Raw genomic sequence first — 16154 nt, 5'->3', positions numbered from 1 at the left:
GGGGGGTTATTTCTTTGTTTATTTTTGTGTCTTTGGGGGTTTTTTGGTTTTTTGCTAGGCAATGGCGTTAAGTGACTTGCCCAGGGTCACCCAGCTGGTAGGTGTTATATGTCTGAGACAGATTTGAACTCAGGTCCTCCTGACTCCAGGGCTGGTGCTCTATCCACTGAGCCACCTAGCTGCCCCAGTCCATTATACTTTGGACAGTTCCAATTGTCAGGAAGGCTTTCCTTAAATCAGGCTAAAATCTGCTTCTTTTCAATGTTCACCCATTGCCCCTAGTTCTGCCTTTGAAGGACACACAGAATGTCTAGTTCCCCTTGCATGGCAGTCTTTTTCTTTTTTTTGTTAACTTTACTTTTAATTTATGGAATAAAACAAGCATTTCCATAACATACTACAATAAAAAAGATGATTGTACATGAAACTGCAAATCTAATATGCACAACTTGCTATTCCTGTCAAATATACAACAAAATTATCATGTAAATTTCTTTTTTTCTTCCCTCCTCCCCAACCCCTGCCCCACCCTAGAGATGGCTACCATTAGACACAAAATGGCATATATATATATACATATATATATATATATATATACATATATATATATATATATATATATATATATAATTATACACACACACACACACACACACACACACACACACACCTATTTATCAGTTCTTTCTCAGGATGCAGATCTTTCTTCATGTGTCCTTCATAGTTAATTTGGGTATTTATAACAGTCAAAATAACTTATTCATTCAAAGTTGTTCTTAAAACAATGTTGCTGTTACTGTATACAATGTTCTCTTGGTTCTGCTCATTTTGCTCTTCATTATTTCATGCAAGTCTTTCCGTATTTTTCTATAATCATTCAACTTATCACTTCTTGTAGCACGATAGTATTCCATCATAACCATATACCACATCTTGTTCAACCATTCCCTAACTGATGGGCATTGCATTTTCCAGTTCTTTGCCATCACAAAAAAGCTGCTATAAACATTTTAGAACGCATAGGTTGTTTTCCTTTTACCCTAATCATCTTTGGAAATAGACAACATCTACCATGATTTCTACTGCCATTATTTTCCTGGTGTCCCTCCTCTGGATTATTTCTAGGTTATCCACTTCCTTCCTAAAATATGGTTCCAAGAATCAAACCTAATACTCTGGGTATGTTCTGACCGTGGTAGAGAAGTGCAAGACTATGACCTCCTCTATTTTGGAAGATTATAAGCCTGGGTTGGAATTATTTTTTGGCTGCCTTAGTTCAATGTTGACTCATATTGAAATCTTAGTCTTTTAAAACCCCAAGTCTTTTTTCACAATAAATTGTTGTTTAGTCATACTATTTCCATCTTGTACTTATGAAGGTGGTTTATTTTAACCTCTGAGGGATTTTACTTTAATATTAATTTTAATTTCATCTTCTTAGTTTCAGCATTTCATTTAAATTGACTAATTATATCCTGGGGAGAGGGAAACATGCTCATTTTTCATCCAGTTGTTCCTCATGGTACCAGAGCATCCAAAATGAAGATCCGAATTAAGTTTCACAGTGTAGCTCCTCGTTGCGCCTGCACACACACAATTCACATTATCTTCCAGCAGACAGCTAGACTTAAGGCTCCCTAAGAGTCTTCAACCTCTAAAACAATAGCTGATGAGCCCCCACCAATGTGTTTATCTCTATTAGTTAGCCAGAGACACAATTAGTTCAAAACAAAAGCATTTAATGTGGTAAGAAAAATAACAACAGAATATCCCCCACACGCCAATAAATCTAGGGTGTACTCTCCCACAGGTACACACAATATCAGTGGGAAGAATGGCCACACATAGTAAACACGCAAGGAATTAATGTGACCAAGGTGGACAAATGGAGAGATATACCTGTAGGGAATACATATAGAGAGGCAATTCATACCTTTGATGACACATTTATGGGAGTTTTTTATCCTTCTATTACCTAACTAACCTTATAGAATTTTAGGCCATGGAACTTAATCATTCCTTTCTCTGACCTTCTTTCCTAAGATCTAGGCAGGGTGTAAATAGAAGTATGCCTGACTTGCCTCTTATTTTCTATCATAAATCCAAATATGTAGTGTTTGCTTCTTTCTCTCTAGTGTTTCCATCATTTCTACTTTAGTGATGAGTTCTTCATTATTGTTCTAAAATTAATGTTTTCCTTTATTGTTTCCTGTATCTTTTGAAAAATAAAATTATCACTATAAGCAAGTCAAGAATTTATCAGCTGCTCTGTTTTTGGCAGAAAGAAAACCACAGCAGATGTCCAGAGGGTTAAAGTCCCTCATCACTACAATAGCAACTCTTTTTGCCAAAATTATAAAACATTTCCTGAATTTCTCACCTGTTATTTCCTCCACTTAGTGGTTGGTGGTATATTTCCAGGACAATGTGATTTCTCTTCTCTCTCTCTCTTGATCCTCACCCAAATGGTCTCCACTATGCTTTTCACTTTGATTCCTGGATTTTCTTATATGAGTAAGAAATATACAATGCTACTTAATCACCTTTTTTAAAAAAATCTAATTCTGTTCCTTTTGCATAAGTTATATCCTTCCATAGCCATATAGTCCGATCATGAGTGCCCTCCTACCAAATCTCAATAATAAGTATAAGATGAAATATGCATCATTGCATTAGGATCTCTAATTCTTCCCATTTTTAACCTTCACTTTATATTTTTCTACATAGATATCTGAGCTCAAGGGCAGCTAGGCGGCACAGTGGATAGAGTGATAGTCCTGAGTTCAAATCCAACCATCTGTAAAGTGACCTGGAGAAGGAAATTGCAAACCACTCCAGTATCTTTGCTAAGAAAACCCCAAATCAGGTCACAAAGAGCTGGAAACGTGACTGAACAAAAATCTGAACTCATGAGCTTTATCGGGGGAAGAGAAGGGAATAAGCATTTATATAGTACCTCCTATGTGCCAGGCACTTTGCTAAATGCTTTATAAATATTAGCTCATTTGACCCTGAGAGATAGATGCTATTATTATCCCTATTTTACGGATGAGGAAATTGGAGGCAAACAGAGATTGTGATTTATTCAGGGTCACACAGCTAGTAAATGTCTAAGGCCATATTTGAACCAAGGTATTCTATCCACTGCACTACCTAGCTACATCTTCCTGGGCATATCTGCTGCTATTTTTCTTGTCATGTTATACCTGCTACTTCCCATGGTATCTGGCTAGCAGATATTCAATTCAACAAGCACAGATTAATCCTCTGTTTTATTCTAGGCAGACAGCTAGGTGGCACAGTGGATAGAGCACTGGGCCTGGGATCAGAAAGACGAGTGTTTCAAGTCTGGCCTCAGACACCTACTAGCTGTGTCACCCTGTGCAAGTCACTTAACCCTGTTTGACTCAGTTCTTCATCTGTAAAATGAGCTGGAGAAAGAAATGGTAAAACTTTCCAGCATCTCTGCCAAGAAGATGCTAAATGGGGTCACAAAGAGTCAGACATGACTGAAAGACAATCAAACAACAAATATTCCAGGCGCTATGCCAGATATAGGTGGACAGTTTTCTCTCTTTCTTCTTTTTCAACTGCAAGAACTCTAGTTCAGTCTATAAGCAAATCTATTTTTATCAACCTTCATTTGGTCACCTTTCCTAGAATTAGATTTCTACTTTCACCTCAGTCTTTACTTACTGACTGTCCCCAAGTACTTTATTCGCTCTCTGCCATTTATACAGAACTATGCTCAGAAACTGAAACCCAATAAGCAATAATGATGAGAGAACCTCAGTCCATGGGGAACTTGCTTCCTCATGCCCAAAAAGGGTCCTGTATGGGAAGATATGGGCAGCTCAGTGGCACTATAGACGGAGCAACAGGCCTGGAGTCAGGAAGACCTGAGTTCAAATCTTGCCTCAGACACTAGCTGTGTGACCCTGGGCAAGTCACTTAATCCTGTTTGCCTCAGTTTCTTCCTCTGTAAAATGGAGAAATATATGGCAAACCACTCCAGTATCTTTGCCAAGACCCAAAAGGGGTCACAAAGAGGACGTGACTGAAAAACAACTAAATAAAAACAATTGGAAGATATATGCAGAGAGTCAGAGACAAATAAGAGCCTTTTTTTTAAATGTCATAGCATCAAGAGCTGGAAGAGACCTCAGAAATCAACCAATCCAACAGTTAAAGATCCATTTACACATTGGTCTGAATTTTTGTCCCAGATCTGGGTCTGCTTGCACCCTGCACCGCTATCCTCACCCTAGGACACTTTCCCCCCTCTACACAGCAGAATCATGCCATTTGGATATACAACATCTAATAAGATTCTTTCCTCTTTTCTACCTAAATGCTATCATCACTTCAGATAGGGAGACACTAGGACTGAGGGCATATACAGTTTCTCATGTGGCCTGATATCCTGGCTGGTTACCACATAGGACCCTTATCTTCACTGTTCCCTGTCTTTCTAAATCAAGGTCCATCCTAGGGGAAAACCCAGCCCTCTGGGGAGCCAGAATGAGATCTCTCACAAACTGCCCAGGATCCATAGTTAAGCATACCCTGACTCAATTGCACTCAGCACTGTTTCACTACTGCTATTCTCTCTGATTCATGCCACTAAGCTCTGACTCAACACTGCTGCTGACCCCCTAACTCTGTCCACACTCTGTTTTCTGCAGACTTCAAACTCTACTCTTGGAACACTTCATCTCAAGTACCCAGGGAATGCTGACACTGTGCCAATATGCAGGCAGCCTCAAGAGAACTCTTGACATGCTTTTAGAGCCCTAGTAGTTATCCAAGGCAGTAAGCATGAGCAGCTGCCAGTCATTTCCCCCTTCCAAGCTGTCTGTCTTTCAAGATGACCATCTTTAAAACCTAACTCTGGTCTCTTCATTTTACAGATGAAACTGAGGACCAGAGGTAGGAAGTGACTTGCCCAAAGTTACACGAGATAGATGAACTAGGGTTCAAAGCTAGGGCCTGGAAGGAAGATGAACTGAATCTCAGATCTCAGCTATACCACTTACCATCCATGTGACCTGGGGCGAGTCACTACATCTCACTGGCAAAGCTTCAGTTTCCTCGTCTTTAAAATGAAAGAGTTGAACTAGATGGCCACTGACATTCTTCTAGGGGCAAGTGAGGCAGGGTAGTGGTCTGAGCATCTCCAGCTCAGAAAATAACATATGTCCTAGCGCTGGCAGTCTTTGCCCCAGCAATTGTCAACAATTTCTCCTGGCTATTCCATGTTTTAGGAAACTCTCCTGCATTCAGCCTTCAGAGCCATCCTCTGGCCCTGCCTTAAACACTTCTCAGACACTGCACACTTAGCACAGTGCCTGGAGAGAGAGAGAGAGAGAGAGAGAGAAATAGAGATAGATACATATAGATATAGAGAAAGAGATAAATAGATGAAGATAGAAAGATAGAAATAGAAAGATAAAGATGATAGAGATAGAGAGAAATAGAGATACAGATACAGATAGATATAAAGACAGAGATAGAGAGCAAGAGATAGAAAGAAGGAGAGAGACAGATATATAGAGATATAGATAGATATGGAGATGGATAGATAGATGATAGAGAGAGAGAGAGAGAGAGGTTGATTGATTATTGATATATGCTTGCTCCCTTTGGCCCTGCCTTTCCTTGCCCTCTTATCTGGTTTCTGGATAACTGACCCAACCTATCTGACCACTCTAATGCCCTACCAGAAGGCCCTTATGACCATGGCTGGAAGATCTGAAAACTTGTAACCTCAACTCACTCCACATCTGGCTAAAAAGGAACAATAGAAAGAAGAGACCTACAGCATTTGCAGATAACCGAGGCTTCATATGAGACAACCTTCCTGCTTTTGTCAAGAAGCCTACCTTACCATTTGCATGTGTTACCAGAAAGATGACGTGGAAATAAGAATGTGGGCCTTCTGTTGTATTTGGTGCCCTTAAGGCTTTTATGAGATTACTGTGTTTATCTTAAACACATTTTAGGAATGATGTGGAAAAATTAGAGAGCCCAGAGGAGAACAAATTGGTCTTGCAAGGAAAGAACAAAGGAGTTGGAGGCTTTTATTCTGAAGAGCAGGCTAAGTGAAAACATAATAACTGTCTTCAAATCTGTAAGGAATTAAGTGGGAGGGGGCTGGCTCTCCAACGTCTGGGAGGAGTAGAGGAGACCTTGAGTGAACAGCTGGGTGAGTGGCGAGAAGGGAGTCCTCTGAAATGGAGGTAGCCATTCCTTAACTCTTCAGAGCACTAACCTGTCGTTTCACTGTGTTACTGAAGAATCTCTAAAAGAAGACATGACGGATAAAGTTGTCACGTGGAATCGTTCAGAGGAAAACAATCTCTGCTCTTGAAATACAGTGCTAATGCTGGCTTCAAGGACAAAACATCAAGAGGGGACACAGGGCTCATCACTCTAACCTTGCTGTCAGCAACTGGGAAGAGGGCCTTGGAAGAAAGGGAAGGAGTGAGGATGGGCCTGGAAGGGGCTGGCAGGGGCTCAGAATCAGATGCTCTGAGGCTCCTTGATATGACATGTGGGTTTTCTTGGTTTTCAGGGATTTGGAAGGCAATCAGATTAAGTCTCTAATGAATTCCACCTTTCTGGCATGTGATGAGCTCACGGTGTTGTAAGTACATAACAGACTTGTTTGTGAATCAAGAATGAATATTGAATAACAACGAAAAAAAACAACCAGCATTTCAGTTACAGCTTAGATCTGGAAGTGTAAGCCTTGAAATGACCTATGTATGAGGTCCTATTTACTGTTGTTTTTGTCAGTGAGTCAACAAGTATTAATTTGTGCCAGGCCTTGAGCTAAGCATTGAGGATACAAAGAAGGGGAGGGAGGGAAGACCCTGCCCTCAAGAAATTCACATTTTAGTGGGAAGGACAATATGCAAAAAAAAAAAATTGTTTTTACAACACTCTATATATGGTAAATGGGAAGTCATTTCAGGGGGAAGTTACCAGTAATAAAGGGGATCAAGGAAGACAGCTTGCAGAAAGTGGGACTTGAGCTGAATCTTGCAGGAAGCCAAGAGGCAGGAATAAGGAGGAAGAGCCTTGCAGGTGCGGCAGATGTTTGTGCCCCAACCCTGGCCAAACTGATCTGTGGAATTCTGCCACTCTGAGGTGACAACCCCTTTCTTAACTTCATGGCTACCATTTAAAAACCCTCACCACGCAATCTCATTCTGCCTTTCAGACTGGCCATAGTGCAGCATTAGTGTGCAGCTTCAAATCCAGCCTCAAATACTTACTAGCTGTGTGACCCTGGGCAAGTCATTTAAGCTCTGCCGTGGTTTCCTCATTTTGTAAAATGAGAATAATAATACCACCTTCTTCCCAGGTTTGTTTTGAGGGTAAAATGAAGTCATTTTTGCAAAGCACTTTGCAAACCTTAAAGCATTGTATAAAAGCTAGCTATTATTATTATCATCAGTGACAATAATGGAGGATAATCTTCACATTGGCTGGCAATCCATCCTGGCTTCTGCTTGGTTTCTTGGTGGTAATTATTTAGAAAATGTGTTACTTTTAAAATATACATCTAGGTTCATAATTTCATTGATTAAATGCTGGAAGGGCCCTTAGAGGCTACTGAATCCAACTCCCTCAGTTAATAGATGATATTGAGCAAGGTTAAGTGACTTGCCTAGGGTTGCACAGCTAGAAAATGTCTAAGGAGAGACTTGAACCCACAGCTTCCTGACTTCGAGTGCCGTATCCACACTATGCATTGCAACCCCTCATTTACAGAGCACGAAAATGAACCTTAAAGAGGTGGGGTGACCTGTGCAGAGTCACATGAGTAGTAAGCAAAAGAATCTGGATTTGAACTCAGTTTGACTTATCCAAATACCTTTTCTTTCCCTTCTAGCAAAAATAGAAAGAGCCCCATTGCCATTTTGCATGGCATTAACACAAATTTGCGTGAGAAGAGAGTATTCCACCTACAAAGTACAAATAATAACTTCTACTACCCTGAAAATATGAAATGGGGAGGATATGGTATATGTCTTACCTATTATCCTTCCTTCACCTAAGAGAGGAAAACTGGAGTAGGAGAGACAGAAAATGCTAAATGAGTTGCTCAGAATTTAAAATTTGTTGATATCCTAACAGAATGGGTGAGTGGGTTCAATTTTGTTCTTTCTCACCTTCTCTCAAAGAAAAGTATCTTCCCCAGGGTCCCTATCAACGCGGTTATGCTCTCTGAGAATCTCTGAGTTTACATTGAGAAAGATCCAATTACCAAAAATAACCAATGTTCAAAGTTCAAATGTATCCTCCCTTTGTCAATCACACTCCATATATTGAATCACATTTCATTTAGCAGTGTTGGCTGGGGGAGAAGATGATGGATGTTCTCATCACAGCAAACACCATTGGTGGGAGACAAGACAGCAGCACTGTTTGTATTCTATAGCAAGAGATGCTTTCTTCCCTCCCCTTGAGACTTCAAAAAGAAGCATTAAATTAATCCTGGATCTATGACAGCTCACAGAATGGCCTAATTATAGGAGTATACAAAAATAACCAGCAATGACTCTTGATCTGTCTTTCAGGTTTCTTCCTAGAAATCAAATTGACTTTGTTCCAGACAAGACCTTTTCCTCATTAAAAAATTTAGGCGAACTGTAAGTAGTAGTGACTAGTAGGAAAATATTAAAACTTATAAAAATATTGTATGTACTTTATGTAGGAATTTGGAATGACTGATATGGCTGCTAACATATTACTTTTTCCCTAGTAATGATCACAGTCCCGTTTATCATTGGATATTCAAAATCAGAGTCATAACTAGGTTGGCGCTTAAGAGCTGTTGTCTCAAGATGGAGGCACCAACTGCCCCATCCTGGGGTACACTTCATCCCCTGCTCTCCTATCCTCAGTGGTCTGTATAGCAGCCCCATCCTAGAACCCCCCTTTCTTCTTCAGCAGCTTAAAAACCTTATGGTGTATCAGGACACACTAACTACCCTTGATAGAGACAGGTGATTCTACTCATTTCTGCTTCACCCTCAACAATCACTACCATTTGATTCAGGTACAGATATTTCTAGTTATTGCTCTGTTAGAAATATCCCAGTCCAATGTCATATAGGTATTCAATATCTGCCATGAAAATAAATGTAGGCCTTTGTCTGTTTTATTTACATGCAGCTGGGTGGTGCAGCAGATAGAGTGCTGGGCCTGAAGGCAGGAAGACTTGTCCTCATGAGTTCAAATCTGACCTTACACACTTAGAAACTGTGTGACCCTGGGCAAGTCACTTAGCCCTGTTTGCCTCAGTTTTCTCATCTGTAAAATGAGCTGGAGAAGGAAATGGCAAATCACTCCAGTATTTTTGCCAAGAAAACCCTAAAGGGGTCGCAAAGAGTTGGGCACAACTGAAAAATGACTGAATGGCAAGAAAATTATGTTGAGGACGAGTCTAAAAATCAGATAGTAGACTTAATGAGATAGATAATATCTTCCATTTGGCTCTCATACTCTCTTTTCTTGGGAAGAAGAGGTACTAACAAGAATATGTGCTTGGAATTGGAATTCAGAGTATATTTGGTGTAGAAAATCCTTTGAACCACCAAGTACTGAGGAAGAGATGAAGTTCCAGGGGTCAGCTCAGCCAGGATGGGGGCACAAATGTCTATCATACTTGCAATGATCCCAATGAATGGCCTCATTTTTTTGGTAAAGTATGAAGTGAGAAGATTGGGGAAGGCTTGTAAGAAGTGAAATGAGAAGCTGTGAGAGGCTTGAGGAGAGACAAGGATATTTGTGTGGTGGGTGGGATTATGAAATGATTAGGGAGGTATAAAAAGATTGCCTTGCTGCAATGAGAACCCAGTCTGAATCATGTAACATAATTTGTAGTGGACTCAATTAGGATGGTTTCATGATTTTTTTTCCTAGTTCCATTCAGCAGTACATGAATATAATTGAAGACAGCAGATGGTGGGAGTTAGTCGGTCAGTCAATAGTCAGCTTTTTGACTGTTAACTAAGCAGCACATGAACATGGATGAGAGCAGCACAAGATGGTAGTAACATGAGGTTGTAGCTTGGCAAGGCATGCTCAGTGGCAAGACAAGGAGGCAAAGAATTTGAGTGTAAAGGGTGATGCAGAGTTGAATTGATTGACCAGGGAGGTAAGAAAGGAAAAAGGAGGGTAGTAAAACCAGAGCAGAGGGAATGGCCTGCAAAAATAAAACAAGAAAACTAAGAGGTAGAGGTCAAGGTAAAGATCAAGAACAGGGCTAGAGGTCCTAAGGCATAGGGGGAAATAGAATGACAGAAGACTGTGATCAGATAGAAGAATTTCAGAGTTAGTGAATGAGGAAGTAAAACACTTATGGATAATGGCAAGACCATCTGAATTGAGTAGATTAAAAACTTTGAGGTTAGAGTATGTATGTTGAAGTCCCCTAGAATGAAGGAAGGGATTGAGGAAGAGAGACAATCTTTGAGCCAGGTCATTGTGGAAGGAAAAACAGTGTTCTACAGAGTCAGTAGATAGCAGACATCGAGATCTGGATTGGATGATAAATTTGAATAACGTGAACCTTAAACTAGGGTACATTGAACATAGAGGAAAAGTCTAGAAGCAGCAGTGGGAAGCAAGGAATATTCCATCTCCTCTACCACAACCAGTGAATAGAGAGGTATGAGTGAAAGTGGGCAGCCAGGTGGCACAGTGAATAGAGCACTAGGACTTGGAGTCAGGAAGACTCATCTTCCTGGATTCAAATCTGACCTCAGACATTCATTAGCTGTGTGACCCTGGGCAAGTCACTTAAATGCTATTTGCCTCAGTTTCCTCATCTGTAAAATGAGCTGGAGAAAAAAAAATGGCAAACCACTCCAGCGTCTTTACCAAGAAAACCCCAAATAAGGTCATGAAGAGTTGTATACAGCAAGAAGAACAACAATAATAACAATAAGATATTTCTAACAGAGTCATAAAACTAGCAATTTCTCTGTTACACGGCCTTTGGTGATGAGGATATAGAACTTTCTCCTTTTCTGTCCTAATTTCATTCTATCCCCTCAAGCCCTCCTTCATGACAACCAGAGAAGATTCTAATGGTTCATGTTCTGTGGACTATTTTATCAGGACAAAGACCCTGCAGATCAGCTACCCCCTAATTCTATTTGCAAATAGCAACCTCTTCAGAATGAATGAGAAGAATTGGTGCTGCTTTTGATGAGACAGGAGTTATAGGCAGCATGGAGAGTCAACAAATATTTATGAAGTAAATATATGTAAAGTATGTCTCAAGCTAAGCATAAAGAGGTTTGTCAGTTTGGTTCCTTAAAGCCAAACATAGACCAGACTGGGTAAGGTTAGTCAGGAGAGAGACCTCTTAGGGACTAATTTGAGCTGAACCCTGAAGGAAGTAATGCGCATAATTTGGTGGAGAGGAACTGTAGACCGGATTAATCTCATTTGAACCCATAAAGATCATGTCTATATGAGCAATTTCCAAGCAAAAATGGTAAATGTCTGAGGCAGTGAGGTCATAATGATTAAAGAATCATAAATTTAGTACTAGAAGGATCCTCAGAGGCCATATAATCCAACCACTCATTTTTACTTATTAATTCATTTACACATAGGTTTGTCCATATTATATGTTGTCTATATTATTTATTTAGATTATGAACTTAATAAACAACAAATAAAACAGGCATTTCTAATATATCTCATACATAAGATAACAGAAGAAAAGGACTGTACATGAAACTGCAGATCTTTGTTATGTGTAGTCTGCTTTTCTTTTAAATAAATTCAACATGTAACTTGCAAAGTGTCCTACTTGTTTTTCTGGCCTTCTATTCTTTTTCTGTGATTTAAAAAAATTCTTCAATGATTCCCCTCTTCTTTCTTTCTCTTTTCTTTTTTTTCTGCCTTATCCCTATCATCCCCCCAATGGGGGGGAGAGATAGAAAGAGGAAAAAGAAATCCCTCACAATAAATCTAGAAAGTTAAGCAAAACACATTTCTTCATTGGCTGGGCCCAAAACTATGACTTATTGGGTTGTCCTCTTGGGTTCATTGCCTCTGTCAACAAGTAGATAAGTTGCTTTATCGTCACTTCTCTAGAATTGTGCTTCATTTCCATCATTTTAGAGATGAGGAAACTGGAGTCCAGGAAAATCACAGTATTTACCCAAGGTTGCACAAGTAGTATCTCAGGTGTGATTTGAACATAGGTCCTCTGACTCTGGAGGCCACGATCATTGCATTTAACTAGCTGAACTAGTTCAAATGGAAGTGTTGCAGAGTAATAAGTAAAACATCATTTCAGGTAAGATTCAGGTTTTCTGTTGTGTCCAATGGAACTATGATGCCAATACAGAAAATGTCATATTTGTTCTATATCCAATCTAATGCACTGACATCAGATTGTCATGGTTTCTCACTCTCTCTGCAAGGGATCTGTCTAACAACATGATCATGGACTTACCCCACCATGTTTTTAAAGAACTGAAGCTTCTACAAAAACTGTAAGCAGCAAATTTTTCCCTTCAGAATCAGATCTAATGGTCTTGTGCTGAATTTTCTAAATAATAGCATGTTTTCTTTTTCTCTTCCTGCTAAGGGTACATTGTTTTCTCTTTATTTTAGGAATCTGTCTTACAATCCACTTTCTTACCTTGATGAAGACCACTTTGAAAGTTTAAAATACCTTCAGTCTCTGTGAGTGAAATATTCTAATATATTCATCATGATACTGAAGCTATGCTATTTTAGCTGTGAAAATATGCCTCTTAAGTGGGTATTTCACATTTGTATGGCTGTTAAGCCTCTCATTGATCGACAAGCAATAATTAGCAGCACTGTTATCTAGGATTTATTGAATGCCTAAAAACTATTTCTTACAACATATGAAAAGATTGTACCCACCTTTGAAGGCTAAGGAAGTCTTCCTAAAGACCAAGTTCAGGTAGAAAACTTCATTGTACAGTTTCACAAAGCAGAATAAAACATGTAATAATTTCAGAATAGAAACCTTACTAAAAATAAGCTACCCCCTCCTTCCCATGATACATTGCAGAAGTATTGAATATTCATCTTAGAATGTGTGCCTCATTCCTGTCAGTCAATAAAAGAAATAGAATTTTTATGTGTACAAAAATTAAGAAACTGCTATTTTCTAGCCTTCTAAAAGTTCGGTGGGAGAAGGTTTCAAATTATGCTAACAATCAATGAACATTTATTAAGTGCCTTCTATGTAACAGGCATTGTCCTAAGCCCTGGAGGTAGAAAAAGAGGCAAAAGACAGTCCCTACACGCAAGGAGTTTGTAATACAATCAGGACCTTACAATTATTCTGTTCATCCTTTTATTTCCCTCTCTCTTTTCCCAGAAAAGTTGTTGATCTCTAAAATTTTCTTTCCATGTAGTAGGACCCATAGTATACTACTTAAACTGGATGCATTTCTGCTTCGATATTTTAAGATTACGTCTTTCATTTCTCTACAATTCTTATCGAAAGTCAGCATGGCATAATTGATTAAGAGGTGGCTTTATGGCCAGAAAGACATAGGTTTAAGTCCTGCCTTTGAAACAATAAGGAACGAATGGGAAAAAAGCACATACTATATGCCAAGCACTGTTAGGATACAATTAGAAAAATCAAGATAACCCCTGTCCTCAAGAAGCTTACGTTCTAATCAGAGAAGACAATACCTATAGAAGAACGAGGACTACCCTCATTCATCAGACAGACAATGTGACCCTGGGCAAGTCACTTAACTTCTCAATGTCCCCAGGCAATTCTCTATGACTGTTTTTGTTGTTCAGTTGTGTCTGACTCTTCGAGACCCTATGGACCATAACACACCAGGCCCTTCTATCCTCTGCTATCTCTTGAAGAATGTCCAACTTCATGTTCTACAATTCTTCTTAAATAGAGCAGTTGACAATACACTGCTAAATCTGTCGATGCCCACAGAGGAAGGTCCAGTCTTTAGAAGGCTTTATCAGAAATTAATGCTGGATCTGGGCCCAAGAATTCATAAGCCTCTGAACAGAACAGAACAGGAATCATGGACTTAATGAAAAGCAACTTTTTCCTCTTCTCCCCACAAGCCTTCTTCCCAGAAATCTATTTATGTGTGCAGCACTGCTTGCTCATCAGCAGAAATCTAGTGGTTTCTTGGGGGGGGGGGGAAAGGAGTTGAATAGGACCCCATGCAGGCCTAGAAGTCAGAGGAATTGGGCCATTATTCAGGAACTGTAACTGAATAGCTCCCTTAGATATCATTTCTGCCTTTAAAAGAGTCAAACTGATTGAACTACATCTTTCTAACTGGGCAAAAAGACATCTTTACATGGGGTAAAGTATAGGTAAAGTGAGAATCAAGCTCTTTTATCTAAATCAAGTCTTAATTTTTTTTTTAAAGGAAGGTTTCTGCCTCTTTTGATTGACCATTTTCCTTCCATAACTGAAGAATGGCTTTAGAAATTTTCTACACCTATTATTCCAGACTCTCTTTATATACATTTGGAGGTGGGAGGGGCGACCACTGGACAAATAATTTCCATAAGGGATGACTCTGGAAGTTTTCAGAGGACAGTTTTTATGGAGAAGAGGCATCCAAGTTGTTTTTCTGGCACCTACACCCTAAACCCGCTGAACTTCACCATGTCAAGGGTTTCTTGGAATCTTGAGAAGATTTCAGGAGACCCCTGCAATCTTGAATTAGGGCTGCTTCTAATAGCTATGTTAGATTGTTGCTAATGTCGAACCCCAACACAAAGAGATTGAAAAGTTGGACCTCAGTCACCTTTCCACCTTCACTTCAGTGACATTCTACTGGGAGAGAAGTAACAAGTCCTGGTCTTCTCAGAACCTTCTGCATTGACCTCACCCACCCACCCAGTAAATTATGTGGCCAATGATGCAGAGAAGTTATTGAAACTTTTTAATTCAATATGCATTTGTTAAGTGCCTAAATGGTCCCTGCCCTCAAAAAGATTACATTCTACTGATTGTAAATAAAAGAATGGGGGAAAATGGGTTTTAAAAATAAGCTATCAAAAGAAGTGGATAAAAATGCTGCTATAATATCATTCTGCTTTTAAGTGACCAGGCCAGAGATTCCACAGGAGCAGAACTGGGCCTGCTTAGAACAGCTACAAACATAAGCTTTATAAATACATGAACATGTACAAAAACATAAAGATCTTGTATATGTATGCATATATATGTACACAATATTCATCTGCACATATATTTGTGTATATATACATATACACAAACATGAAATTGGGGTTTCCTTAATGTTTAAATATTAATTTTGTAATTTTGAAATGTTTCATTCAGTGGGCTGTAAAGTTTGTGACCATCAAAAACAAAAATAAAAACTAGAAATCACTTCAAACCCAAATTCTAATTTATTAGCTAGTAAGTATATTAACCATTTTTTTCAGGGACCTGGAAAAGATAGAGATTCCAAATATAAACACAAGAATGTTTCAACACATGAGGAACCTTTCTCACATGTATGTACGTATGTATTGTGTATATGTATATATAAAAGGTAGGTGGAGATTTGGTAGAAATGTTTTAAAATGTTCATGAGCTATGTCTCCTATGTATAATTGCATTGTGTTACTATGCAAGTAAAATATTTTTCATTAAGAGCTTTTTAATTTTGTAATATTTGGACCCTGTTCAAATAGAGCTCAATTTTACTATGAGCTAGCAGCAATGAAACTTCTGTTTGGGTACAAGACGTTCACCCATCTGAGGTCCATTAAGTATGACGGGCATCTAAGCACCACACATTACATGAGATGAGGTCACAGGCTAAACACTGCTCAGGTGAACTAGAAAAATTAATTCCCCTCACATGGATGAGCAGTTGACTGCTTTAAATAGGAGCTCTGAGTGAAGAAAGATGTTATATGAATTCCCTGGGCTGATACTGCTAGTGACAGAGAAAATTCACCATTACAATAGTTTGAAATGAATTAAGTTCTTTGGGTGACCTGTACTACATAAATGGCATCAGTTCCACTTAACACAATCAGCTCTCATTAGCAAGATGCTATATATGTTCATCATTTCAAAAATTCTGCGATCTATATAAAAATGGGAAGAAATAAATGTAAGATCAAAA

General features: G+C 39.0%; 1 protein-coding gene across 1 annotated transcript in view; it reads left to right on the top strand.

Moving 5' to 3' along the window:
• Nucleotides 1-16154, top strand: part of RXFP2 (relaxin family peptide receptor 2) — a 191287-nt gene that overhangs the window by 161408 nt on the left and 13725 nt on the right. Inside the window, exons 10-14 of the mRNA XM_020997197.1 lie at nucleotides 6575-6646; nucleotides 8589-8660; nucleotides 12459-12530; nucleotides 12652-12723; nucleotides 15463-15534. Coding sequence (XP_020852856.1) covers nucleotides 6575-6646; nucleotides 8589-8660; nucleotides 12459-12530; nucleotides 12652-12723; nucleotides 15463-15534 — 360 coding nt within the window. The remainder of the gene's footprint in view (nucleotides 1-6574; nucleotides 6647-8588; nucleotides 8661-12458; nucleotides 12531-12651; nucleotides 12724-15462; nucleotides 15535-16154) is intronic.

The sequence above is a fragment of the Phascolarctos cinereus genome, unplaced genomic scaffold (assembly GCF_003287225.1).
Source record: "Phascolarctos cinereus isolate Bilbo 61053 unplaced genomic scaffold, phaCin_HiC Scaffold_726;HRSCAF=1367, whole genome shotgun sequence".
Taxonomy (NCBI): domain Eukaryota; kingdom Metazoa; phylum Chordata; class Mammalia; order Diprotodontia; family Phascolarctidae; genus Phascolarctos; species Phascolarctos cinereus.
Note: the sequence above shows the minus strand (reverse complement) of the source record. Positions and strands in the feature narration are given on the sequence as shown.